This window comes from Equus przewalskii, chromosome 3 (assembly GCF_037783145.1).
Source record: "Equus przewalskii isolate Varuska chromosome 3, EquPr2, whole genome shotgun sequence".
In the NCBI taxonomy this organism is placed as follows: domain Eukaryota; kingdom Metazoa; phylum Chordata; class Mammalia; order Perissodactyla; family Equidae; genus Equus; species Equus przewalskii.
In genome coordinates this window covers 33,835,930-33,862,835 of record NC_091833.1, presented here as the reverse complement: position 1 = coordinate 33,862,835, position 26,906 = coordinate 33,835,930, and the positions used below count along the sequence as shown (strand labels likewise).

Sequence of the window (26,906 nt, the reverse complement as noted above, 5' to 3'; positions counted from 1 at the left end):
CTTCCAGTTAGTTCATTTGGGTGAGAAAAGGAAAAGGCTGAAAGCAGTGAAGGCAGTGTGATTTTGATACAGACGTCTCAGTGAGGAACCGAATGGCCCAGGTTAAGGACTGGCTTTGCCCGGTGGTGCCGACTGGGGAAGGTGGCAGTGGGCCTAGCAGCGTTTTGGATGGTCTCCGTCGCTGGCACCACCTGCACTTGCCGCTTGGCTGCTGTGAGGTGGGGTCAGTGTCTGTGGGACGGAAGGGCCTCAGGTGCCTCTCCACATACGGGACACACTCTGCTCTCTGCTGCTCGATGGGCAGCGATGTGATTGGAGACTGACTGGAGGTTTCACACAGTCACTGGAGAGTCTTCTGTATCGGGGCTGAGTGTTCACTGCAGGAGGCTGTTGCAGGGGACCTTTCTTCTCGGCCAGGGGCCGCAGGCCTGGCAGTGTCCGGTTACATCTGCTCCCCGCCCTGGCCCAGACCCCCACTGCCTGCTGCTGACTGAACAGGGCTGGAGGCTTTGTGGTGGTGGAATTGTTTCAGAATCCTTCCTTCCTCAGTCCAGACTGGGACCTCCCTTCCTGGCCGTCCCTCTGTCTGGTCTGCTGGCTCCCTGTGGCTGCCCTGCTCCTTCTCTCCCGAACGCCCTGGCCCGACACCAGGCAGCTCAGTGCTGGTGCCTGCAGCCCTGGAAAGTCCTCCTGGCAATGCGGAGGGTGGCAGAGCACACGCAGTGGTCTAACCCCAGCCAGATGCAGGTGGCCTCCATTCCCGCATCATGCAGAAGGAGCTCAGAGGCCGAGGTGGCATGCCAGACTCCCTCCGAGGATGCGGAGCCGTTCACTGCTGCAGCCCAGACAGCCGAACCCCCTCCTCAGCCAGCCAGTCCTCTCCGCCTGACACCACCGAGGGGCTGGTGTTCCATTTGTGGGCTGCCCAGGTTTGCTCACACTGCCACTGTGAGGTCACTCTGTAGTGCTCGTGAGCAGTGACAGAGGTACAGAAACCTCGGTCCCCTTGTCATTTGGTGGACTTGGTCACAGGAATCTGAGAATTTCTCGAGTTCCTTGTGACCACGCTGTCGGTACACACCTTGGTATGTAGGAGAACCGAGCAACCTGAAATCTGACTCAGTGCTTGGGGAGGGCGACCTTGTTAGTTTGGTACCCTCGTATTCTCTTTGCCACTTTCATGCTCTAACTCTTGAGGATGCTGACAGGAGCCTTCTCACGTGACCCTCCTCTGGCTTGAGCATAAAACACCCCATTCATGGTCAATCCCGGTGTTAACATAGCTACCTCTGTCCTTTTATGGGAGAAGATCTAGAATGTGCTTTGACTCCACGTCCTGACAGTGTTTAGAGAGTAGAAACAATGCCGTCAGTCTGCCTGATAGTGTGACTGGGAACGAGAAGGTGGCAAATGACTGGGCTAGCGCTGGGTCATCAGCTGCCTGCAGGCCAGCCTTCGGGGGGCATGGGTGCTGGTGGGGCTCCAGCAGGAAGGCGGGCCCTCTTCTCATCCTTCCCGTGCTCACAGGGAGGCCAGGCAAAACACACGAAGGGCTCAGAACCTTTTGCTTTTTCAGCCTAATTTTACTTTTGGTTTTTATTTGAGATCATATAGCCAACTTGGCGAAGAAAAACATTTATGCTGTTTGATCTTGAAACGCCATGCCCTGGGAAGAGTCCTGGTCACTCAGTCATCCACTGGGGTGTGCCGGGTGGGGCTGGGGCTGGGGAGGACTTGAGGAAGCAGCTGCTGTGAGCCGGGGCCCCGACACTGTCACTGGGCATGGTCACAGGAATGACTGTGCAGGGTTGTTTCTCCATAAATCAGTTTTTGAAACCTTGTTGTGTGCTTTGTTGTTTCTTCTGGGATGTGATTCAGATGCAGGCTGGGGCCTTAAACATCCTGGGCTCTGGATGCAGGAGGGGACACTGTGGGAGGGGGCTGCGGGCTGAGGGAGGGGCCTGGATCGCGGATGGGAGCCTGCGCTTCGCACACCTAGTCTCAACCTGTGAAGTTTTGATTTTCCATCATGGAACAGAGCGGCAAGTGAGCCCTTGGAACTCAGACCCCGGTAGGTCCCTGGATCCCTCCCTGTGACCTCAGCTGACATGTGTCCCCATCCCCATGTCACAAGGTGGCCCTGAGGGAGTGTGGGCCACTGTGGATTTTCTTAGGCTGAAGTCGGTGAGTTTGCCTTCTCTGAGAGCAGGGTAGACAGGGCAGGCGCTGTGCCGTCGCTGGGCTTACAGCTGAGGATCTGAGGTATCTTTTTTTTTTTTTCCTGTTTACAAAAGTAATATTCTTGTAAAAAATTAAAATATTTAACATAGAAAGTAAAAGTACCTCATGTTCCCATCCAGACGGGCCGGGAGAGCTGAGGGGTCGCTTAGCCCCGCTGTCCCTGAGGTGTCACACTGCTGCTGGCTGGAGGGCGGCCTGGGTCCCTTCTCACAGAGGGCTGTGTAGGTGGCATCTCCCCTCCGCCCCCTCAAGAGAGGACTTTGTAGCCTGACCTCTAGTGGGGATTTAGGGTCACTGCATCTGTGCGTGAGCCCAGCCAGCAAGGCGAACGCTGCAAAGAAAGAAAAGCCACTTGCATAAAGTTTTCAGACCTACCCCCCCATTTTGACCTGAAAATCCAACAGTGATAGAAGGCTGCCACTCTGGCTCCTTCCAAGAATATGGTTTTCAGACCCCGCACAGTCGCTGGGGACAAACGCTGTGCTCATGGGGGAGGGTGGGCACCTGGCACTCCCCTTCCCACACCTGCCGGCTCTTGTGCGATGCCCGGGCCCTTCTCTGCCCTGCTCTGGGGTGAACAGGTGCTTCTCGGTGAGCAGAATCAGAGGGGAGAGGCAGCAAACCGCCCAGGACACGCGTGGGGGCCCCACAGGGAGGCCTAAGAAGCAGCTCAGGTGGCCAGGTCCAGCCCTAGATGGTCCTGCTCTCCCCTGTAGGCACGTTTACGTGCCTGCAGCCCAGGCCAAGCCGCAGACCCAAGATGCTCAGGGGGAGCCAGGCGTGACCGCAGTGCTCCTCAGTCCTGAGCCCTGGCTGCTCATTTGAGCGGGGCCTCTCCCCCGGGCCCTCCATCTCCATGTTTGGGGCTGGGTGATTCCGTGCTGGGGCTGTCAGGTGCACTGTAGGGCACCCCGCAGCATCCCTGGCCTCCTCCATCGTGACAACCAAACGCCTCGACGCAGCCAGTGTCCCTGGGGGCAGTCACTCGTGGAGAACCAGTGCAGTACCTGCACCTCCATGCCCCAAACAGGGTGCTGAGCCCTGGGGACACAGCGGTGAACAAGTGGCAGGGTTTCAGTCCTGCGCAGGTTACAGCACGGAGCATCCCCAACGTGGGCTCAGGTGGCCTCCCCTTGACCCTCAGCGTCGCATCAGGGTGTAGTCTATCCCCAGTGCAGTAAAGGGTCAAGGCCGAGATGGAAGTGGGCACAGGTGGATCTGTGGCGCCTCGCTTGGGTGACGCCTGGCCCGGCGCGGCGCTGTGTCCTCACCCATCTCCTTCTCTAACTGGGGGGATATCACTCCCAGAACCTCAGCAGGGGCCCAGGACCCAGGTCTTGGCAATGCTCCAGAGTCGTGGCTCCTTCCCAGTACTGGGGCCACCTCACCTCATGCATTTCCTCTGGCTCCTTGTGGTCAGGAGGTGGCGATGGCTGTTGTGCAGCACTGTCTGCCACTCGGGCCAGTGGGATGGCTCCCCATGGGGTGAGAGTGGGGGCGTGAGGCTCAGGGCCACCAGGAAGCTTAGCAGGAGCGAGATGCCTGCCCAGCCCTGGCATGCTGGACTATGATCTCTGGGGACAGGGTTTGAGCATTCATGGTTTTGCCAACTCCCCAAAGGATTCTGCTGCTGCATAACAAACCTCTCCTTTTCTAGCATCTCTTGGGAAGAGGATTCCTGAGAAAGTCCCTCACGGAACTTTTTAAACAAGTAGCTGTCCTTTGCACTTTAGTGAGAAAGGGTTGAGCTGTCTTTTTTTTTTTTCTTGGTTAGGTTTTTGAGGTATAATTTGTGTTTTTAGTGTGTGTACATTTCTTTGAGTTGACCAGTACATACAGCTGTGAACAAGCACCTTAATCAAGATATAGAATGTTCCGTCACCCTCAAAATCCCTGATGCTGCCCCTTCATGGCTGTCATCCACCCCCCAGCCACCCCTGATCTGTTCTCCATCCCTATAGTTTTGCTTTTTCTGGAATGTCAAATAAACGGAATAGTACAGTATGTAGCTTTTTCAGTCTGGCTTCTTTCATTCAGCAGTGCTTCTCAGCCTTCTTTTTCATTATCATCTCCCTCTAAGGAGTCTTTTTAGACTTTTTTTTCCTAATACTTTCCATGAAATTTTAGTACCACAGATACACTGTTGATATGTACTGTGTGCATTTGTGTGGGTCTGTGCGCATGTGCACACGTGTGTGCTTGTATTCACACAGGCACAGATCACACGGTGCCCTGTGGATAGAGTGAGGACCAGGGCTTGCCCTCTGAGCCCCCTGGGAGCCCCTAGACTTCTGAGCAGGCTCAGGAGATGGCTCGGCTGCCCTGTTGAGACGGGTTGTAAGTGAGGAAGGCGCAGGTGGGAGGTCCCCGCAGGAGGCTGCTGCAGGGGTTCTGTTAGAATTGACATGGCCTGGGAAGTGACCAGAGCCTGAGTGAGGAGTCATGGACGACTAGACTGGGGTGGGGGGAACAAAAGAGAAGAGCTGGGCCTTAGAGCTGATTCTGCTCTGGCCTCTGTGTGCACTGGCCCAAACGGTGGCTAGGGGGCTCCACCTGCTAGTGGCTCAGGCCTGAAGCCCACCTCACAGAGCTGCTGTGACCACTCAGTGGACAAGAGGTGTGTGGATGCTGGCTCAGACGGTAGAGAAGGGAGCCCTGAGCCCTGAGTGGATGGGCAGGCCGGCCCTTCTGCAGGCAAGTCGTCCAGAGAGCCACTGTGCGCACCCCCATGGACCAGGCCTGGGAGGCCGGCGAGGACCTACACGCAATTCCTGTCCTTCTTAGGCTCCCTGCAGGATCCCAGACTGGGAGCTGACCCCGGAGGCTGCCTGAGCCTGGTGGATGGCCTTGTCGCCATGGAGCTTCTCCCGTTGCCAACGTTCCACAGTTCTATTGGAAGCCAGCTTTCCCAGGGCGCACCAGCGCAGCACACAGGCATGGAAGCCCTCTTGTCCTAGAGGACGCTTCGGGGATCTCAGGGAAAGCACTAGGATGTGGGTGCTGGGTGCCCTGGGGGGCGGGGCTGAGATGGTGACAGGCATTTGGAAATGAACAGACACTCCCAGAGCCTGGCTGGCTGGCTTGGGCAGAGCCCTTTCGTAGGACTCTGACGATGGTGAGGATGACAGTGACAATGGCACTGTGTTCCCTGGCAGATCGCAAGACACAGTGAAGAAGGGAAGAGAGGCCAAGATGCTGATGTTACACAGCTTATGGAAGAGGGAACGCTAGAATGTCACTGTCGGAGAGGTGGGGAGCATAAGGGCAAGAATGAAGCCTGTGACCCCAGGAGGTAAAGGTAAGGTTTAGGGCAGCAGAGTCGCACGGGATGACGTCCACCAGGGGACTGGTAACCTAATGCAGGGCCCTCGATGGGGTGAAGTGAGAGTCCTGTGTTGAGGTGCCGTTCACACAGAACACAATGACACAAGTCAGCAGCGCCTGGTGTCACCCGGGCTGGGAAGGGACTGCTCAACCTGAGTGACCTTGCTCAACCTGAGAGATGAGGGACACGAAAATCTAAAAATCACAGTTCTTAGATTTTAAAAATCTTTTTTTTTTAAGATTGGCACCTGAGCTAACATCTGTTGCCAATCTTCTTTTATTTATTATTTTTCTTCTCCCCAAAGCCCCGCCAACCCAGTACATATAGTTTTATATTCTAGTTGTAGGTCCTTCTGCTTGTGCTATGTGGGACGCCGTCTCAGCATGGCCTGATGAGCGGTGCCACATCCATGCCCAGGATCCGAACCAGCAAAACCCTGGGCCGCCAAAGCGGAGCACACAAACTTAACCACTTAGCCAGGGGGCCGGCCCCTAAAAATCACATTTTTACTTAACCTACAGGAGCTAGATTTGTAGAACTCCTTTCAAATGTCTGTCACAGGTCAATTAGGCAAGGTTATCCTGAAATAACAAGCCAACTTCAAAAAATCACAACTTTTTTTAGCAGTACGTGCTTTTGTAGTAACATTCTCAAAGATATGGAGGCGGAAAGGTGTAGATGAATGGGAAGTGGCAGTCCTCCAGCCGTGGCCCTCAGGGGCAGTGCTGTGTGGTGGCTGGGGTAACACTCAGGACAGTGTCCTTTCTGCAGGATGGTCTCTCCCCTGCTCTCTGTTCACCCACAGGGCCTTAGGGGCTGGGCTGTGACCCACCACTTGGGGGGGGCACTGGGCTCTTTGTCTCAGCAGCCAGCTCTGTCAAGTTGCACAGAGGTGTCCCCAATCTGTCCCTAACCCCAGCCTTCCCAATGCCTGGAGAGGGTCAATGACAGCTCCTAACTGTGGGGTCAAGTCCTTGTTTGCAGCGGATGGCAGGCTCCTTTCTTTTCCCTCTGCAAGGAGGTTCAAATCTTTGGGAAACCGAGAGTCTGGAACAAGGGGCTGAGAAAGAACATCCCACACCCCGTCCTGGTGTTCCAAAGCCTGACATCAGCCTTGCCTGCTGCCCTGCGTCCTGCTCCTTTCCCTGCATCCGCCCAGGGTTCTTAAAAGCTTTCGTTAGCACTCACTCGGACTCATGCTGCTGCAGCCTGCCACCCTCACCACACGCAGGGGTGACCGGCGGGATTCCACCTGTGCCACCAGCTCTCCGAGGGCACAGCTGGCCCTGGCTCTGGGCTCTGTCCCAGGCTATGGCACAGATGGCAGGCAGCATGAGGCTTTGTGACAAACCCCTCCAGGCTGCAGGCGACGGTTGGGGGGGAGGCGGGAAGGGGCTGTCTTGGTTGTGGTTCCCCCGAAAGCCGACCCCAAGATGAGAATCTGCAGGTAGGTTATATTGGCGAGATGATCACGGAAACACAGGTAGGCAGGTAGGGGGTGAGGTGGGGAGCGAGGGACCAGTACAAGGGGAATCATCAAGAGGGGCAGCAAGCTGGGGCTCAGTCTCGTGCGGACGAGGGGCGACAGTGTGGAGCATACCCGAGTTGTTCCGCCTGCAGTGTAGAAGCTGGGATACATCCACCTTCCTGTCACTGCTGAGGGCTGCTCTCAGGGGCATTCTTCCCTCGCACTCCTGACCTGCCCCCAGACACGAGTCAGGAGAGTCTCTGGTGACCAGTCGTCAGGCACTGGCAGCCATCAGCAAGTGAGAGCGTTGCCAGGGGGATGGAGAGGTGCTGGCTGCAACTGGCTCCACGGCCCGCCTCTTCTCCATCCTTGTCTAGCCAGGTCGGATGGTTCCCTCTAGTCTGGTGGCTCCTGCTGCTCAGCTGTCAGGCCCTTGCAGCACCACCAGCAGCCCAGTGTGCTCCTGGGTAAGTGATATAAGTTGGCCCCTCTGAGCAGGCGCAGGCCCAGGCCCGAGTGTGTGATGTGGCCAGCGGAGTGCAGGCTAAACGCAAGCCCCACTCACCTCTCAGCCAGGGACCCTTGGTTGGTGAACCCACTGCACAACTGCACCACGACTCCGGGACTGAGAGCTGTTGCTCTGCTCCCCCCTCCCCTACCTGGAGGCCCTGGAAACAAAAGCCAGGCAGAGACTTGGCAGCCACAGGCTTTGCTGGTCCCAATTCCCTCCCCTGAGGCAGTGGCAGCGAGCCAACCTCTGCATGAAGTGGGAAGGGAAAGGGAAAAAATGATCCTGCCACACTCATGTAGTGACAGCTGACCTGCAACTGTTCACTCCGTGCCTGCCTCTCAAGCGCTTTTCAGGCTGTCTTCTCTCCTCTTCTCAGGCTTCCTTTGGGACTTGCCTGATCCACACAGTAAGAGGTAGGGCCAGCACTGGGATTGGGCCTTGTCACTCTGACACTGCGGCAGGGAGCGGGGCTCCTTTGGATCCCCAGCCCTGGAGGTGATGGGTTTGCCCTCCTGGCTTTGAACACTGTACACATGGAATCATACGCACGCTTTGGGGTCTGGCTTATCTGTGTGCTTTGTCCACATTGTTGTGGATTGTGGTTGTGTGTTCTTTCTTATCATCATGTAGTGTTCCTCTATGTGAATATGCCATAAATTCTTTTTAAAATCTTTCCTCCTATGGATGGACATTTGGGTCATTTCTAGTTTGGAACTGCTAGAAGAAAGTTGCTGTGGATCTTTTTGTCCATGTCTTCTGGTGGACATAAGCTCTCATTTCTGTTGGGTGTATACCCACATGAGGAATAGCTTGGTCACAGGGTATTCATATGTTTAGGTTTTGTAAATACTGCCAAACGGTTTGCTAATATGGTTGTATCAATTTCATGAGCAATGTATGAGGGTTCCAGGTGCCACATCCTTGGTAAACTTGGTATTGTTAGTCCTTTTAATTTTAGTTACTCCTTTTAATTTCTTGAGGGGGATGGGGATCATGATGAGCTATTCTTGACATGAAATGGCAAGGCAGTGTCCCAGTGGTGAGGACCCGAGCTTCCACAGGGGCACAAGCCTGTCTTCTACACTACAGCGATATTCCACTGGGCTCAGAGGGATAATGGAGAAGGCAGGGAAGCCAAGAGAGCTCCACAGCGGGTAGAGGTGAGACAGCCATAAATAAAATGCTAGGCTAATGGCGAAATTCCCAGATAATTTTGTCATTAGCTATTAAGAGACCAGTGATGACATTATTTATGCACACGCATATACAGGGGGTGGCGTCTGAAATATTCAGCAGCTAATATGATATGGGCACTGCCCCATCAGCAGGGCTGCCGGCCAGGAGAGCATGCATGTGTGTACTGGCTGGAAGCTCAACCCTGTTCATAGGTCATGACCTTCCTTGGTCATGACCGCAGTTAAATAACGGAGCCAAGAAACCCGAGCAGGGCCTGTCTGTCCATGACTAGAACGTAGCACACTGAGGTGTCACCCGCCCATTAGGGCTAGAGCTGCTTACGATGGTTTGGACAGATATCGATATTAATCGACAGTATTAAAGTCAGCATGAAAATACTGAGAAGTGAGAACTAACTCATTCCAAGAAATACAATTTGGAGTTTGTGATAAAGTAAAGGAACATAGGCAGAAAGCATTTCGTTTTAGGAAAATGTGAAGACTTAAGGCCTCTGCATTTCAGCAACTGTCCCGAGCGCACACGTGCGCGCGGCAGGAGCGAGGGTGGAGGAAGGGGAGACTAAGAGGCAGAGGAAGACAGGCCAGAGAGTTCAAACAGCACTGGGACCCTCTGGAGGACAGCGGTTTTGAATTCCGTGGCCTTTTAAACCCCAGGTTGCTCAAGACCCACGCATTTCTCTAAAAGTCACACTGTGAGCCCATCGGTCGGGTTGCAGATTTAGCAGTGCAATGCGGATCGCCCACTTAGATCTGCATTTCCGAAACACAACCAACGACTTTAAACACAAGTGCGTCCCCAGCACGGCGTGCGATATTCAGAGGTGCTCTGTCCTTCCCGAAACCGGCCCCGAGCCGCCGTTCCGCCACCGCACGGCAGCGGGGAAGCGGACCCACCTCTTTCTCTCTTTCCAGGGGACCGAGGCCCCGGCTGGCGCGCCCTGCGGCCCCGCAGGCCCACCCGTCGGAAATGGTGAGTGGGTTTCCCGGCTCGGGGGAGGGCAGCTTCCGGGGCCGACTGCGGGAGAACCGCGCGAGGAGTCTCCTGCGCCGGGTTTCTCCTGCGCTCCGCTTCAGGTCTATCCAGCCCTGCTGACCCGCTGACCCGCGACCCCGAGGCCTGTGCATCCAGGGGCCAATCAGCCGCCAGCTAAGTGCACATGCCTAGAAGGAAGCGTCTGATTGGCTGAGCGCGGACCAATCAGCGGGGTGGGGCCGTGCGAGCAGAAGCGGAAGGGCCCGATCTCGGAGTGGGGCGAGCGGAAGGGGAGGAGCTTCGGGGGTCGGCGCCTTGCTTGCGTTTGAGAGCGCTCCTTAGCGTACGAGTGGCGCGCGTGGGAGCCAGCCCCGGCTTTCGTCCCTCTCGTCACCATGGTCATCGTCACCACCATCACCACGACCTTATTTGAGCCGCGGCGGGCACTTCCGGGAGCCCTCCGGTGCCCGCTTGGTCTGTCAGCGCTCACTCGCACTCCGAGCGCGTCGTGACGGGCAAGTGCGTCCCCGAGTCTCGCAGGCCGGGCCGGGGACACCACACCTGGGGGAGCCCCAGCGCCCCCGAATCACCTGGGAGAGCTTGTGAACCCCGGTCCCAGTAGTAGCTTGTACCACATAGGACAGGGACCACACCTGCATCGACATAAGCACAAAGGACAATTTATTGTTTTAGTGAGAATGTCTGGGGCGGGTCTTCAGGCATGGATGTATCCGGATGCTCAAGGACTGGGGTCAAGGACTGCTTCCATTTCTCAGTTTGCTTTCCTGTGTGCTGGCTTCCCTCCCGGAGGCAAGATGACCACCAAGACCTCTGGAAGCTTACAACCTCAACAGAAAAGGAGATTCTCTTTCCTAGTAATTTCAGCCCTGAGCCCCAGAATGAGTTTCCTTGGGCCGACTTGAGTTAGGACACCATTCTGAGCCGATATCTGAGAGGAGCTGGGCCTCGGCTTTGGGCGCGGAGTGGGGGATTCGCACCCGCTTGGACTCATTGGACTGGGATGAGTGTCCCTCCCCAACCCCCTGACCCCCCAAACAGCAAAGCTGTCATTACTGTGTTCAGGCATCAGCTGGGAGGGTTGAGCTCATTGACCTGAAGCTGTTGCTGTAATGAAGCTGCAATAATCATGATTGTTATAACAATGAAACAAAAATGTCCCACTCTTCCAGTTTGCATGTTACAAAGCACTTTGACACATCGCCGTCAGGGCCACCAGGCTTCGCTTGGTGTTGGATTCATGCCCTCTGGACACTCTCCATATGACCGACCTTGTAGCAGTTTGTTGGGGGGGAGAGTGGGGAACAGTAACGGTCTGTTTAGCCTCAAATGTTTTGTCATCCCAGAGACAAAGCACCCGGGTTTTTATACCAGGAGTTTCATTAAATGTACAGTTTTCAGAACATTTCTCTTTAGTATTGCAAGTAAGCTTGGGGCGTCTGATGAAGCATCTTAGATGATGTGGTTGGCAGCTCCACGTCTTGGAAGGTTCTCGTCAGGTTGGATGTTCCTGAAGGGCCTAGCACAAGTTTAGCTGGAGTGTGCCAGAAGCAAGTAGATTCGGGAATGCAGGATTCCACAGCAGTCTGACATCTGGGAGCTTGCACACACTGCTTCTGTCATCACTTCCTGCCTCCTCTTGGCCTCAGAAGGATGACCCCTTCTACCCCTGGGATTTAATGATATGGGTCAGTTCCAAGAAGGCTGGCCCAGGCCCTCACCTTAGCACCCCTGCCCCCCCAGTTTACACAAAGCCCAGAACTTTCTAAGCTTTCTTGTTCTTTTTTTCTAGGAGGAGCACATTTCAAACCTTTAGGAAAGAAGTGTGTCTCACAGATCGTGTGGTAAGGAAAGCAGACCGTCCACTATGCTGACACGCCCTGACACGCCCCTGTGGGGTGGGGAGAGCAGAGAATGTGGGTCCAGAAGGAGCATCTCATGAGAGAACGTGTCAGACACAGGAGTCCATGGTTGCAGGGGCATCACCGAGCCTGCAAAATCTCTATATGGCCTCACCCGCTGCCTCCTCTCACCCAACTCCTCATGACACCTTGAGACAGGGATTCAGGCGGCCTGGGAGAGCCAACGCGGCCCCTTAGTGTACCCGCAGTGGGCATCAGCTGCTTCATCTGCCCCTGGAGAGGATGCCTTCCCCTCCTTCCTGTCTGTAGGTGCGATGGGGACCACATCAGATGGATGTGGAAGCCCTGTATGCAGATTGACACAGATAACCACAAAAAGGGCAGTCATGTCCCCACTAGAGCCGGGTGTATTTCCCCATTTTCAGAGGGGGAACCTGAGATTTGTGCACGGTAATTGTCACAAATCCCAGCCTCCTGGTCTGCACGCTCTAGTGGTCCCCCTCTAAACGACTTTGGAGGGTCACGGGGCAGCCGTGGTAGCCTGGCTCTTTCTGAGCTGCAGGAGCTGAGGCCACTGTCCCTGCTCCCGGATGCCCTGTCTCAACCCAGGCTTCCTCTGAGCATTGACTTAGTATTCCAGAGAGCTCCTTGGCTCCCATTGTAAATGCAGCATCACCTTCAACTCTCTTTTCTGGCTCTTGCTCAGATGTGCCCTGTCCCCAGCACTATTCTCCAAGAGGCCGTCTGCTGTGAGTGCCAGACCAAATTCGGGGGCCGTCTGCCGGTGCCCAGGGCTGAGGCGGTGCTGCCTTACTGGGTCCCTCTGTCCCTGAGACCCCGAAAGCAGGTAGGTGACCTGAACTGGGAGTTCTTTACCTGGGTCCAGGGTGAATTTCAGGGGACCAGACATCCCTCAGAGTCATAAGTATTAGGTGAATGATATTTTTAAGTTTCTGGGAGACAGTTTGTGATTTTTTAAACCAGATTTATGGAGATATTATTGACATGATAAACTGCATATATGTAAAGTGTGCAATTTGATGTCTTGAATATGTATGCACCCATGAAACCACTACCACAATCAAGATAACATACATCCCCAGAACCCTAAAAGGTTTCCTTGTGCCCCTTTGTAATGCCACCCAACCCTGTCTGCCCTGTAGTCCCCAGGCAACCACTTATCTGTTTCTGTCCCTATAGATTAGTTTGCCTTTTCTTGAATTTTATATAAATGGAATCATATAGTTTGCACTCTTTTTGTCTGGCTTCTTTCACTCAGCACGGTTACTTTTGAGATGCATCCACGTGGTGGCGTGTGTCCGTAGTTCATTCCTTTTTAGGGCTGAGTGGTGTTCTATTGTGTGAATAGACCGCAGTTTATCCATTCATCCAGTGAAGGACATTTGGAGCATTTCCAGTTTTGTCTACTACAAATAAAGCTGCTATGAACATTTGTGTAGAAGTGTTTGTGTGAACACACCTTCATTTTTCTTGGTGGGATACCTAGGAATGGAATTTCTGCATCATGTGGTAGGTGTATGTTTAACTTTTTAAGAAACTGTCAGCCATTTTCCAAAGTGGTTGTGCATTTTGCATTTCCTCCAGTAGTGGGTGAAGTTCCGGTTCCTCCACATCTTCGCTAACACTTGCTTTGGTCAATCTTTTTAATTGTGGCTATCTTAATAGGTGTGTATCTCATTGTGGTTGCAATTTGTATTTCCATAACAACTAATGATGTTGAGGGTCTCTTCATATGCTTTTATCATCTGCATATCTTACTTGATATGTGTCCATTCAAATATTTTGCCCATTTAGGGAAATTGGGTATTTTTTTTTTAAAGATTTTATTTTTTTCCTTTTTCTCCCCACAGCCCCCAGGCACATAGTTATATGTTCTTAGTTGTGGGTCCTTCTAGTTGTGGCATGTGGGACGCCGCCTCAGCATGGCTCGATGAGCGGTGCCATGTCCGCGCCCAGGATTTGAACTGACGAAACCCTGGGCCACCTATGGTGGAGCGCGCGAACTTAACCACTCGGCCACGGGGCCGGCCCCTATTGGGTATTTTTTTTATTACCGAGGTGTGAGAGTTCTTTGTATATTCTGGATACAAGTTCTTTATCAGATATTCAACTTGAAAATGTTTTCTCCGTCTTTGTCTTGTCTTTTTATTCTCTTATTAGTGTCTTTCAAAGAGCAGAAGTTTTAAGATTTGATGAAGTCTAATATATCAATTTGATCTTTTCTGGATCTTGCTTAGATGTGCCGGTCCCCAGCACAGCATTGGTCATGCTTTCTAAGCATTTCTAAGAAGGCTTCACTTAACCCAAGGTCAGAAGTGTTTCTCCTATGTTTTCTTCTAGAAGTTTTATGGTTTGCAGTTTATGTTTAGATCTTTGGCCCATTTTAAGTTAATTTTTGTATATGGCATGATATGGCCATATACAAGATATGTGTATGATACGGATTGAAGTTCATTTTTTTGCGTGTGGAGCTCCAGTTGTTCTAACGTCATGAGTTGTAAAGATCATCCTTTCTCCACTGACTTGCCTTTGCACCTTTGTCAAAAATCAGTTATCCATATATGTTTGGGTCTGTTTCTGATCTGTATTCTGCTCTGCTCGTCTATCTTCATGCCAGTGCCAACTGTCTTGATTACTGTGGCTTTAAGAAAAGTCTGGAAATCAGGTAACATTAGTTCTCCAATGTTGTTTTTCTTTTTCAAAGTTCCTGATTGTAGGGTCTTTGCATTTCCATGTGAATTTTAGAATCAGTTTGTCAATTTCTACCAAAATGTTCTACTGAGATTTCGATTGGGATCATCTATGTAGATCAATTTGAAGAGGATTGTCTTCTTAACAATATTGAGTTTTCTGACTCATGAACATGGTAATCTCTGTATTTATTTAGATCTTCTTTAATATCTCTCAGTAATATTTTTTGGTTTTTAGTATACAGGTTTTGCTTATCTTTTGTCATATTTATTCATAACTATTTCATATTTTTGATCACTGTTTTTTAAATTCAGTTTCTGATTGCTGATTGCTTGTATTCAGAACTACCATTGATTTTTGTATTTTGATCTTGTGTTGCACAATATTACTAAACTCATTTATTCTAGCACCTCTTTTTTATAGATTCCATTGGATTTTCTACATAGATGATCATGTCATCTGCAGATAGAAATGGTTTTATTTCTTCCTTTCCAATCTGGATGCCTTGTATTTATTTTTCTTGCCTAATACACTGGCTAGAACTTCCAGTACACTGTTGAATAGAGTGGGGAGACAGACAGCCTTGTCTTTTTCTTGATCTTAGAAGACAGCATTCTGGTTTTCACCATTAAGCATGATGTTAGCTGTAAATTTACATGCCTCTTATCAGGCCGAGGAAGTTCCCTGCTATTCCTAGTAGGCTGAGAGTTTTTATCAGAAATGAATGTTGGATTTTTCCTGTATCTATTGAAATCATCATATGGTTTTTCTTTTTTGCTTTAATATGATGAATTGCATTGATTGGTTCTCAAAAGTTAAGCCAACTTTTCCTAGGATAAACCCCACTTAGACGTGCTATATTAATGCTGGATTTGTAAAGTGAGTGGGGAAGTATTCCCTCATTTTCAGTTTTCTGGAAGAAGTTGCATAGACTTGGTATTATTTCTTCTTTGAGCATTTGGTCGAATTTGCCAGTGAAGCCCTGTGGGCCTGCAGCTTCCTGTGTGGAAAGGTTTTTAACTACAGATGTCATTTTCTTCGTGGACACAGCCATTCAGGTCATCCATTTCTTCTTGAGTGAACTTCAAGAGTTAGAATGTGCATTACATCAGTGTTGTTGAATTTGTTGGCATAATATAGTTCATAATCTTCTCCTATTACCCTTTTGATGTCAGTAGACTCTGCAGTGATTATAGAATGTCAAATCTCTCATCTCTTGTTTTTTAATGGACTCTCCAAGGGGTCAGTGGCATCAGGGTGACTGAGTCACAGTGTTCTAGGCAGTGATGATAGCCTCAGTCCCTGCTGGTGGTCACTGTGTCATTCGAAAGTCAGGCAGGGTAAGTAGTATCATCCTCTTTAGCAGGTGGGCAAACTGAGGTCCAGAGAGGAAGAGGGGCTTATCGAAGGCCACACGGTCAGTCCCCGGCAGATCGGGGATTAGAGTCCAGGGCTCTGGTCTGGGTCCAGGACTCGCTTCACTGAGTTGTGCTGCTGGGCATCAGGGAGGAGATGACCCTGAGCAGGGTGGAAGGAACGTAGAAGTCAGGGTGCCCAGCACGTCCCATCGTGGTGACGGCCCCAGCCTCCCAGCTGGTTTCCCTGCCTCCACCCTCTCTAGCTCTCACTGTCCATTTCCGACTGCTGGTGAGCTTTGAAAACTGTGGATTGGGTCCTGTCACTCCCCCGTGGCTCCCCATTTCCCTTGGAATATGGCCCAGACTCCCTGACATGACTCCTGGGGCCCTTCCCGATCTTGCCCCTGCTTGGTTCTCCAGCCCCTTTTCCACTTGCCCCTGGCCTCCTGTTCCATCAGAGGGAGGGGTTAGGCTCAGGTGAAAAGAGACTGATGGGCGGTGGTTTCTGCCAGGGTCTTTGGGAGGGAGAGGAGTCTCCAGGGTTGGTTTATGGCTTAACAATGTCTTCAAGGTCCCAGACTCTTCATCCTTCTGCTCGAGTGTTGGTGCTGTCACCTTTAGTGTCTCCAGATGGTGGCTATGGGTTTCTTTCTTCACTGTGATGCACATGGCAGAAACTGAGTGTTTCCAAGGTCGTCCTTTTTCAGGCGGCATAGAAGGCTTGCTCTCCCATCCTCTCTTTCTTATCGGGGATAAAACATTCCCAGAGCCCCAGCTGACTCTCTTCCATCTCTTTGTCCTCACCCCCAGACCCCTTCCTGGCAAAGCCCTGACTGGCTCATGCTGGTCCCTTGGGACTGAGCTCTTTGCCCCATGGGCAAAATTGGGTTGTTTTAACCAGAGGGAGGAAATGATTGCTGCGTGGGTAACCCGTGAGGTCTGCCCGGTGCAGCTAGTCCTGTTACCCATGTCCTTGGAGGCCTCAAACCGGCACCTGCTGCTCCCCCACCTCCGCCACCTGGCTCAGTGGCCCTTTCTCGGACAGCCTCATCGCCCTGATGTTCTCCCAGCCCCTCTGCTCCCCCACCTCCCGGCGTTTATTCTCTCATGCTGGACGGTGCTTCCTCGTGAGCTGCCATGGGCGGGCCGGGGTCGCGTCTGCCCCTGGCGCGGTGCCGGCTGTGGAGAACACGTGTAGCAGGTGCTGGCGGACTGGGTAGAACTGGACAGCTGCTTGTCTTCGGGGCAAAGGGCTGCAGGTGGGAGGTGCCCCGTGCCCTGGCGGCAAGAGGCACAGAGGTGGACGGGGTCCCTGGGGTCTCCAGGCCTTGGGACTCCTGCTTTGTCTGAGCCTTCACATCCCCTCTGCCTGCAGGGCCGTCTGTGCTTTGTGGCACATTCACACACATGCTGTAGTCCAGTTCTCCTGGCAGAGCGTCCACTCAAAAGTCGTTATTATTTCTTAGAATGTGGGACATGAGCACCTGCTGGCAAGTCGCAGCAGTAGAAGGAGGCATCGCGAGCCTGATTCTCCCTCCCCTGTTGCCCAGCCCCTCCCCCCAAGGCTTCCTTGTGTGTCCTTCCGGAGGTTTCCGTGTGTGTTCTTTCACTAGTGATGGACCACAAGTCGCCCAAACACCCAGCTTGAAACCACAGTCGCTGCCGTTGCTCCTGAGTCTGAGGGCGCTCTGCTGGGCAGCTTGCCTCCACTTGCCCCTGGTCTCGAGGCAGGGGACCTGGCCCAGGCGTGGTCTCCTCGTAGCCTTGGCAGAGATGCAAGAGCAGCTGGAAACCTGCAAGGCCCCTTCGGCCTGGCCCGGAACCAGCTGCTGTCACTTCCTCTTTATTTTATTGCCAGACCAGCACATGATCTAACTAAAGTCAAGGGGTGGGCTCCACCCTGTCCCTCTCCTGGAAGGAACTGCAGAGTGGCAGGGCAAAGGGCAAAGCCACGGGGAGGAGTGAGGAATTGGGGCAAGAGTGTGACCCCCCATAACTCATATACAAGGAAAATTGCACATATATTCTTTCCTTTAAAAATGCAGGGGGCCGGCCCGGTGGTGCAGCAGTTAAGTGCACACGTTCTGCTTTGGCGTCCCGGGGTTCGCCAGTTCGGATCCCGGGTGCAGACATGGCACCACTTGGCAAGCCATGCTGTGGCAGGCGTCTTACATATAAAGTAGAAGATGGGCACAGAGGTTAGCTCAGGGCCAGTCTTCCTCAGCAAAGAGGGGAGGATTGGCAGTAGATGTTAGCTCAGGGCTAATCTTGCTAAAAAAATAAATAAATGAATAAAAATAAAAAGTAAAGAATGAGCTTATATTATTAATAAATAAATAAATAAACAAAAATGCAGATGGTAGCATACCGTACTCACGAGGCTGCATTTCCCACTTAACATCGTGTCTCTGCGTTCATCCCATGTCAGGACAGACAGGTCCACCTTGTTCTTTCTAAAGGCCACCCTATTTCCTCTTGTCTCCTGTCCCGTCATTGATTGTCCCTTATTGACGGGCATTCAGGCTGTTCAGTCACTACAGCCAGTGCTGTGATGAGTGATCTTGTGCTTACGTTGTTTTGCAAACACACCCGTGTCCTCCTAGGATGCAGTCCCAGGAGTGGAATTGCTGGATCAATAACAGTCCATTTTAGACTCTGACCAATGTTGTCAAAATGCTGGCAGAGCCCTCTTTATAGCCAAGGACGCTGAGACTCAGAGAGGCTAAAGTTGTGCCCAAGGGTTGCTCCTGGAGGCTGCCGGGCTCAGGACAGAGCCAGGTCTCCCGCCTCAGACTGTGTGTCTTGCCACGGTGCCACATCTGCCTACAGAGGTGCAGGCGTTGGGTAATAAGGGCAGGAGGACCACCAGGTCCTCGTGCCGCCCGCCCCTGGGAATGTGGTGAGGGAGAGACCGTGCTCCCTCAGCCAGGAGGTTGGGGTGTGCTTGTGGGAGGAATGTAGAAGAGGAGGTCCCCAGGGCCCTGTCTCCCACACTAAGTTGTCTGGGGTGTGGCTCCATCTCCCTTTGGACCTTCTCTTCCCTTCCTCTGTTAGATCCAAAAGATGGTGCGGTTTTGTATCCCCAAAGCCACCAAGTCATGCCTCTGCCTGTGCCACCACTTTGGGGGCCGCCTCCCAGTGCCTAGGGATCAGGCTGCGATGCCCTACTGGGTGCCCCAGGCCCTGAGATCTCCCAAGAAGGTAAGACGGAGGTTCCTACAGCAGCGAGGCCTGAGAGTGAGGGGTGGCCCTGCGGAGGGACCCGACAGGAGGGGGAAGGGTGCTGGGTTCTTTCCTGCCGTGGCCTCCATTGGTGTGTGTGTGGGGTCCTCTGGAAGCCATGGCCGAGGGCAGCAGAGTGCAGGAGGTGAGTGGTGTGTGGGGAGGACCAGCTCAGGTGTCCTGGTGGCTGTTGGGAAGGTGGTACACTGCTCTTTGAAGAGGGCACCTGTCTCAGCTGCCCCCTTCTCCTCTCCTGCCTCCTCCTCCTCTCTCCGCTTCTCCACCTCACTCACCTCCCTTCCTCCTCCTTCCCTGCCCCTCCTCCGTCACCCAGCTCTCTCCCAGTCTGAGCCTCCTGCACTTACAGCCCCCAGCCCTGGCAGGCATGGAGGGAGGGTGCGGGGAAGGACCGTTGCTTAGAGTTTCTGTCCTTGCTCTTTGGCTCTGTCTGGCGGCCTCCATAGCTCTGGGTTCTTGGGTGGCGGCTGCGGGGGCTGGTGGGCCCGGTGTCACCTCCTCAGCCCCTTCTTTCCCGTGCTTCCAGTGTCCTGGCTGGAAGTTAGAGGCTTCCTTCCATCTCACTCACTTTCCAGTTGCTGGTTTTCCGTCATTGAGGAGCAAACTGTCTCCAGAATTAAGACCCAGAGGCCCTTTAAAAGGAGACCATGACTTGCATTCTGAGCCGGCCACAGACCCTCTCGGGAGGTTTCCAGGCCCAACCACAGGCCTCCCTCTTGGTGGATCACCGGGGCTGACACATTTTGCCCACGTTCTTTCTTATAGGTGGTGAGAAGGCAGCAGAGTTTTCAAGGCGTCCAAGGTAACTCAGTGTACACGTGTCTCATCCTCTCTCTCTCCCTAAGGAAGGAGGGGTCTCATGAAGATCACGATGGGGATGGGGATGCTTCTCTCATCCCCAGCCGTCTGTCTCACAAAGACAGCCACAGACCACTTCTCCCACCCTTGCAGTCGCCAGGCATCACTAATCACCCACCATCTCTCCCCCATGAGCCCAGAGAAGCCTCAGACTCTACCAGTCTATCAGCATTGGCTTTCTGGATGAAGCCGGTTAGCAACCTGGAGTTAGATGGTATCTAAAGTGTTTTTTTTAAGCTCTAATTTTCTATAATTCATGACATAGTATGTGTGCGTGTGTTCTATACACATAGATATTCCTGTATTCGTGACATAGTACATATTCCTACATTCATATATTCATAACACGTTATATGTTCATGACACTATATTTGTGCATATCTTCATTTACAGTATATTCATACATTCATGTTTGTGACCTGGTATATACATATATTCATATATTTATGACATAGTGCATACGTAATCATTTGTTCATGATGCAGCATATATTCATGACAAAGTATATTCATATATTTTTATATTTGTGACCCAGTGTGTGTGTGTATATATATATATATATATATTCCTGTACTCATGTCATAGTGTACTAGGAGGTGGCATCTCCACCCTGACTGTTAGTTTCATCGTCTCTGAAATGAGTGGGTTGACTTGCTTTTGAAGGCGCTTTCCCACGCTGATGGCTGACATGCCTCCTTTCTCTGTGTTGTCTGTGAGCAAAGGAGTGGGCATGTTTTGTGGGCTTGTCTCATGTGTCCTTCTTGGCGTGTGGTGGTCAGACTCTGCATAGTGAGTACTGCTCGACTGGGTCTGTGAAGGAGGAAATGGACGACACTGAGAGGCTGGATGACTGACACCAGGGTTCCTTTGACAGGCGGGTGATTTGAACGGCCTGCCCAGTGCCAAGGGGTGCAGGGCTGGGTGGGAGAGCTCTGGGGAAATGCATGGCGGCCACCCAACACACCCACCTCTTCAGGCTGCAGAAGATACGCACAGTCATGCACTGCGTAATGACGTCTCAGTCAACGGCAGTGGTCCCACGAGATTAGTACCACATAGCCTAGGTGTGCAGTTGGCTATACCATCTAGGTGTGTGTAAGTGCACTCTGATGTTCACACAACGACGAAATCACCTCATGACACATTTCTCAGAACATATCCCCATCGTTAAGTGACGCACGACTTTATTTTTTTCCTGAGTATAAAAGTAACACAATTAGGAGCAGCATAAATTGTCACAGTTTTGGTGGCGGGCAATTTGGAGGTTTCTATCAAATTATAATGTATGTGATCTTTAATCCAGCAAGCCTACATCTGGGTAACATCTGTGGACACTCCCACACATACGCTTGTCTGCAGCACTGAGTTCTTTGGCAAAGTACAGGAAGCAACAGAAGCGTCTCTCAGTGGGAGGATGGACATAAGTGGGCGTGGATTTGAAATGTGGCACCTGCCACGTAGAGTACACAGCTGTCAGGGACACAAAATGGACACCCAGACACATTGCGACCTGGAGCCCATATGATAGGACTCCATTAATATAAATTTACAAAGACAAAGCCCTGTGTGTCGGTAGATGAAGGTTGGGCAGAGTGTGTGTGAGCTGACAGTCACGGGGGACCTGTGGGGAAGAGGGTGGGTCGAGAGAGCCTGGGGCGGTACATAAGGAACAGAACAGAAAGCAGGACAGTGGCTCAGCTTTCAGGTCCAAGAGCCAGAGGTCACTTTGTTAAAAAACACTCAGCAGTGGGATGAGAACAGTAGGAGAAGCTGCTCTCCTAACTGATAGTCACACATTTCTGGGTTTATTTTCATTAGTTGTTTTTGGCTTTGAATACTCTGCATCTTTAAGGAAAGCTAAAAGCTCAGTTTATTGTTGAATCGTAGGCATCAACTGATACATTGTTAAAAACCAGCATTAAACTTTACTCCAGTCATTGTTTTATAGTTCAGGCAAATTTATATTAATAATGTTCGGAGCCTCAAACCCGTTCCAGCCCCACAGGTGTTCACAGGACAAGACTGGGAGCGCGAGTCTCTCCTGGGACCAGGAGAGTCAGGGTCTTTCTCTTCTCGAGCTTCACACAGAATGATTTGAAAATATGAGACATTTCCCATGGCCTCAAATCCAGCTGATTGCCTTCTTTGTGTGTGTGTGAGGAAGATGTCACTGAGCTAACATCCGTTGCCAATCCTCCTCTTTTTGCTTAAGGAAGATTGTCACTGAGCTAACATCTGTGCCAGTCTTCCTCTGTCTTATGGGGGACACTGCCACAGCATGGCTTGATGATCGGTACTAGATCTGCGCCCGGGATCCAAACCTGTGAACCCCGGGCCGCCAAAGTGGAGCGCGCGAACTTAACCACCATGCTACCAGGCCAACCCCCTGATTTCCTTTTTGAAGAGAAGATCCATATTTCTGATCTTGTATTTTCCTTGTAAAGAGGGGGCTCATGTGCTTTTTTTTCTCTATGCTTTTGCAGTAGAATTTTTATAAGGAAAATATATTATGTTTTATGTTAATAGTCCGTTTTTATATTAGTATAATTAGAGTGTACATTTTATAGTAGTAGCATGTTAATAGTGTAATAAAAATAAGTAAGTGATACTATATCAAGAGAGTCACAAGTTGACCAAAGCAGTTCTCACAAAAGCTACAGAGTGTCTAGGAAAGGGACATGTTGGCATCCCATTTGTGGTTGTGGTCGGTGATGACTTTTGGTTATGGGACATTTCAAATACCCCACCAAACCCCGTGTTCCCATCACTCAGCTTCAAGCCAATCTGGTTTCATCTGAGCTTCACTCACCCCATCCACCCCACCCTGGAAAATAAAGACAAGGATTTAATGTGGAGCAACCCCAGCTACATATCACATCCTTTCACCCATAAATATTTCAGTGTGCAGCTCTAAAGATAAAGACTCAGAGCACAGCCACGAGGCCCCCTGATCGCCCTGGAAATAAACACCGGTGTTCTCTTCGTCTTCATGAACGTTGGGTCAGCGTCCACACCCCCTGGGCGGTGACCCGCCTTTAACCATGCTATCCTGCCCTGGGCTCTGGAGAGTGCTCCTGTGTGTACAGACTCGGGAGTCACTGTGTACCCACACCCTGTCTGGGGCTTGTTTTGCTTTCTCTGCCTAGAAACCCTCCTGGACTTGTGCTCCCGGTACAACCGCTGGCGGATCTGCTGCGACAGGCACGTCCTCCTCAAGTGGCAGCACCTGCAGGCCCTTTACCAGGATGAGCCGATGGCCCTGGGGAGGGGAGGAAGCCCCCCAGCCTCTCTGCTGCCTCTCCTGCCCCTCAGCCTCAGCCTGCTGACTCTCCTCCAGGCCGTCCTGAGGGTCATGGTGGCCATTCGGTGAGCAGGTGTGGGCTGGGGGCAATGGTAGCCCCGGGCCGGTGTCATTCCCTTGTCTGCTTCATCCAGGGGCTGGCAGGGTTCAGTGGAGTCAAGAATGTGGGAGATCTTGGTTGTAATTCAACAGAATGGTGAGAGGTGGGTGCGGCCATGATTGCTCTTAATGTGGTTATCATTGTCCAGACTCTTGCTCATTCCCGACATACATATCTTCTTATCCCAGCAAATGGACTGGAAGAGCAATCTAGAGAGGTCAGAGCTGATGGGGGGAGCTGGGCATCTGGGGCCTGTCCACCTTTCTTCAGCTCATCGTTGTTCCCAAGTTCTACAATTGCCCTGCCCCTAAAAGAAGACCCGTCCCAATTTCTGTAAATTTCTGTCATGTAGGGGTTGAAAGTGGATCTTAGAGACAGCTTGCCCAGCCAGCCCTCTGGGGTTGAGCACACCCTCGGGCGTGGGGACCTGCTGCCTCTCGCCAGGCCCCAGCCATTGAGGCTCCACTCGGAAAGCCCTTCCCTGCCTGGAATGCACGAGCCTGTCCAGGCCCCGTGATTCTCACCTGGAGGCCCCCTCAACCCTCCCCACTAGGCCTCCAAGGTCACCCCAAGGTCATGGCAGGGCCTCCCCTTACCTGGCTGCTTCCTTTATTCTCCTCCAAGTCCCCAGTCTGCCCCTCCCCCATCACCTGTCCAGTGCTTCCTGCTCAGTTCTTTCCATCACCCTAAATGTAGATGCATGTAAACACACACACACACACGTGTAAATAGAAGATATGCCGATGTGTATCGAATGTACATAATTCAAATTTGCATAGATTGTCTTGTTTGCTTTTTTTTTTTTTAAGGATTGGCACCTGGGCTAACAACTGTTGCCAATCTTCTTTTTCTTTTTTTTTTTTTCTACTTTATTTCCCAACCTCCCCCCGTACACAGTTGTATATCTTAGTTGCAGGTCCTTCTAGTTGTGGCATGTGGGACACCGCCTCAACGTGGCCTGACGAGCGGTGTCATGTCCGTGCCTAGGATCCGAACCCTGGGCCGCTGCAGCGGAGTGCGTGAACTTAACCACTCGGCCATGGAGCCGGTCCCTTGTTTGCTTTTTAATTGTCTCCTCCACACAATTGTAAGAGGAATGGTCTAGAAAATGTCTAGTATCTGAACAGTTGTAGGTGTCTTTTGCCCAGTTTTCTAATTGTTCACTGCAAAAGGTTAGCTCTGTCTGTCACCCCTCATGGCCAGAAGTGGAAGTCCCTCTCCCCTGCATTCTGCTCACCCATTCTCCTAGTGTTGGGTGCTGATGTCGCTCTGACTCCCTGGCAATACAAACCACACCATGATGCACCTCTGCGTACGAGTGCTGACGTGGCCCTGGGTCGCAGCCTCTCTAGGGCGAGTGCGCCCCGGAACGGGCCGGTGGGGTCCGTCAGCTTTCCCTGATCTGTGAACAGCAATAGGGCAGCATCCTGAGATTTTCCATCTCTGCTTTTCATGAAGATTCACCTTTCTTTGTATATTTGCCAACTCGATGTCAAATTTAGTTGGATTCCCCTGTACCCACTCTGAGAAGAGCAAATAAGACACTTGACTGTAGATGGTACATGTTAAGTAGAGGGTCAGGATAGGCCAAAAGGAAAATTGCTGTTGATTTCATAGGAGGTGTTTCCTTCTGAGCCAGGCTCTTAGGGCAGAGGTGCAGGCCCCAACCAGCTGCTTAGGAGGAATATCTTGCCTGGCTCGGGTGTATGCTGGGTGCCCTGTGAGATCTCCCAAACTTCTTGACCAGATTATCTCAGGGTAAGCCACCAGCTGCCCCTCTGCTGGCCTGGCAGAGCCCTGCTAGAGCTGCAGAGGGCTCAGAAGAGCAGGCGAGCGCAGAGCCTTCCGACAGGGAGCCCCGAAGAGCAGACCCTGAGTCAGGCACTTGCCTTCTTGACTGGACTTGTAGCCTTCATTTCATCCGATTCCTTTCACAGCCCTGCAAAGCTGGGACTCTCCAGAAGGAGAAGTGGGCCCTGAGGGGCTGAGGGGCTCGCCCGAGGTCCCACAGCTGGAGAGGGAGCCAGCTAAGACTGCGCCCTGGTGTCGCCTCACTGAACCCCTGTCCTGTCTGGGCTCCTCAGGGACGGCATGTACTGGGGACCAGGATGACATCCCCCTCCACTGTGGGGGCACCCCCACCCCCACCCCACGGAGGTTCCCTGACAGGCCCTGCCAGGGCAGCGTGGTCTCGGCCCAGGGGACAGTTCCTGCTAACTGCCTTTCTCTTTGCTTTCCAGCCAGTTTTTCTGAGTTTGAAGCTGGAATCTTCAGCTCCTGTCGAGAACATCAACAAAGCCGTCAGTCACAATTGAGGTCTTTCCCGGAAGCCGTCAGATCAGGAGGATCTGTGACAGCCACTGTTGTCTAAGATCAGGTTCACAGCCGAGATCCAATCTGAATTCTTTATCATCGGGTGACTCTTGGTTGTAGCGGAGCTGCTGTGAATGCGGGTGAGATTCTGGGGGGAGTGTGGTCAATAAATGTTATTTGTGAAACTCTAAGCTGGCCACGTTTTTAAAGATAACCTCTGATTTTCCTTTGTGGAGGCAGGCCTTGCTCTCTACCTCTGGTGCCTGTGGAGGGGCTGTCCCTCGGTTTCTCTTTCCTCTGTGAGGACGGCAGACCCACTGTGCAAGGTCCTGAAATGGTTTTAGCAGCTGTGTCAGGGGGTCTCACTTTAAGTAGCATAGAATTGTATGTGAGTGAGGTTTTTAAGTTGAGATGTCACTCACATACCATAAAATTCACCTTTCGAAAGTGTATGATTCAGCCGATTTTACTATATTTGCAAGGTTGTGCAACCATCACCACTGTCTAATTCTAGAGGTTTTCCGTCGCCTCCTAAAGAAACCCTGAACCTGTTAAGCAGTCACTCCTCCTTGCCTTCTCCCTCAGCCCCTGGAAACCACTAACCTACTTTCTGACTTTTCCTATTCTGGACATTTCATCTAAATGTAGTCCTATCATACATGGTCTTTTGTGTCTGGCTTCTTTCACTTAGCACCATGTTTTCAAGGTTCACCCCTACTATAGCGTGTCTCAGTGCTTCACTCCTTTTCATGGCTGAGTAATATTCCACGATATGGCTGGACCATGTTGTGTTTATCCATCATCAGTTGACGGACCTTTTGGTGGTTTCCACTTTTTTGGCTATTGTGACTAGTGCTGCTTTGATCATTTGTGTATGAGTTTGTATGTAGGCGTACTTTCATTTCTCTCGGGAATGTACGTAGCAATGCTGGGTCATATGGCAGCTCTGTTGAACACTGTGAGGAGCTGCCTCAGCGTTCCACAGTGGAAAACTGCCCATTTTGGATTTTCTATCCCCAAGGCCTGAGGGTTAGAATTTCTCCACAGTCTCGCCAACCCTTGTTGTTATCTGATGTTTTGATTGTAGCCATCTTTGTGGATGTGAAGTGGTATCTCGTTGTGGTTTTGATTTGTATTTCCCTAAAGACTAATGACATTGAACATCTTTCCTTGTGCTTATTGGCTATTTGTAGATCTTCTTTGGAGAAATGTCTGTTTAAACCCATTGCCTATATTTCAATTGGATTATCTATTTGTTATTGTTGTTGAGTTTGTGTTCTGTGTATATTCTGGATACTAGATCCTTATCAGATAGATCATTTGTAAATATGTTCTCCTGTTCTGCGGATCGCTGTTCACTTTCTTGATGATGTCCTTTGCAGTACAAAAGTTTTAAAGTTCAATAAAGTCTGGTTTTCTATTTTTTCTTA

The 26,906-nt window shown here is 51.7% G+C and overlaps 1 protein-coding gene and 1 long non-coding RNA gene across 7 annotated transcripts; one reads left to right on the top strand and one right to left on the bottom strand.

Annotated features, from left to right (window-relative positions):
- Positions 1-5,123: 5,123 nt before the first annotated feature.
- C3H16orf95 (chromosome 3 C16orf95 homolog) lies at positions 5,124-26,906 on the top strand. 6 transcript variants are annotated; one of them, XM_008508584.2, is made up of 9 exons: positions 5,124-5,234; positions 5,397-5,539; positions 9,654-9,711; positions 11,525-11,576; positions 12,301-12,441; positions 18,719-18,865; positions 19,670-19,706; positions 22,909-23,128; positions 25,404-26,906. In XM_008508584.2, exons 2-9 carry the CDS (start codon positions 5,512-5,514, stop codon positions 25,414-25,416), a joined length of 696 nt encoding a protein of 231 aa, XP_008506806.2. In that variant the 5' UTR covers positions 5,124-5,234; positions 5,397-5,511; the 3' UTR covers positions 25,417-26,906. The 6 variants fall into 6 exon arrangements, with proteins under 6 accessions (XP_008506806.2, XP_070468568.1, XP_070468569.1 ...); XM_070612467.1 differs by lacking the exon at positions 19,670-19,706 and having other exon boundaries at positions 5,126-5,234; XM_070612468.1 differs by lacking the exons at positions 5,124-5,234; positions 5,397-5,539; positions 9,654-9,711 and adding an exon at positions 9,967-10,229.
- Positions 5,827-9,862, bottom strand: LOC139082257 (uncharacterized). Its single transcript, XR_011538072.1, has 2 exons — positions 9,636-9,862; positions 5,827-7,497 (listed from the first exon to the last, which is right to left on the bottom strand). It is a non-coding gene; the product is annotated as an uncharacterized lncRNA (long non-coding RNA).

What these genes read in the sequence shown, in the direction of transcription:
- C3H16orf95 (XM_008508584.2), top strand. Translation starts at nt 5,512, where the DNA reads ATGAAGCCTGTGACCCCAGGAGGTAAAG. An exon ending in AGGCCCACCCGTCGGAAATG is followed by an intron (nt 9,712 to 11,524) that starts GTGAGTGGGTTT and finishes CTTTTTTTCTAG; the next exon opens with GAGGAGCACATTTCAAACCT. An exon ending in CCCTGAGACCCCGAAAGCAG is followed by an intron (nt 12,442 to 18,718) that starts GTAGGTGACCTG and finishes TTCCTCTGTTAG; the next exon opens with ATCCAAAAGATGGTGCGGTT.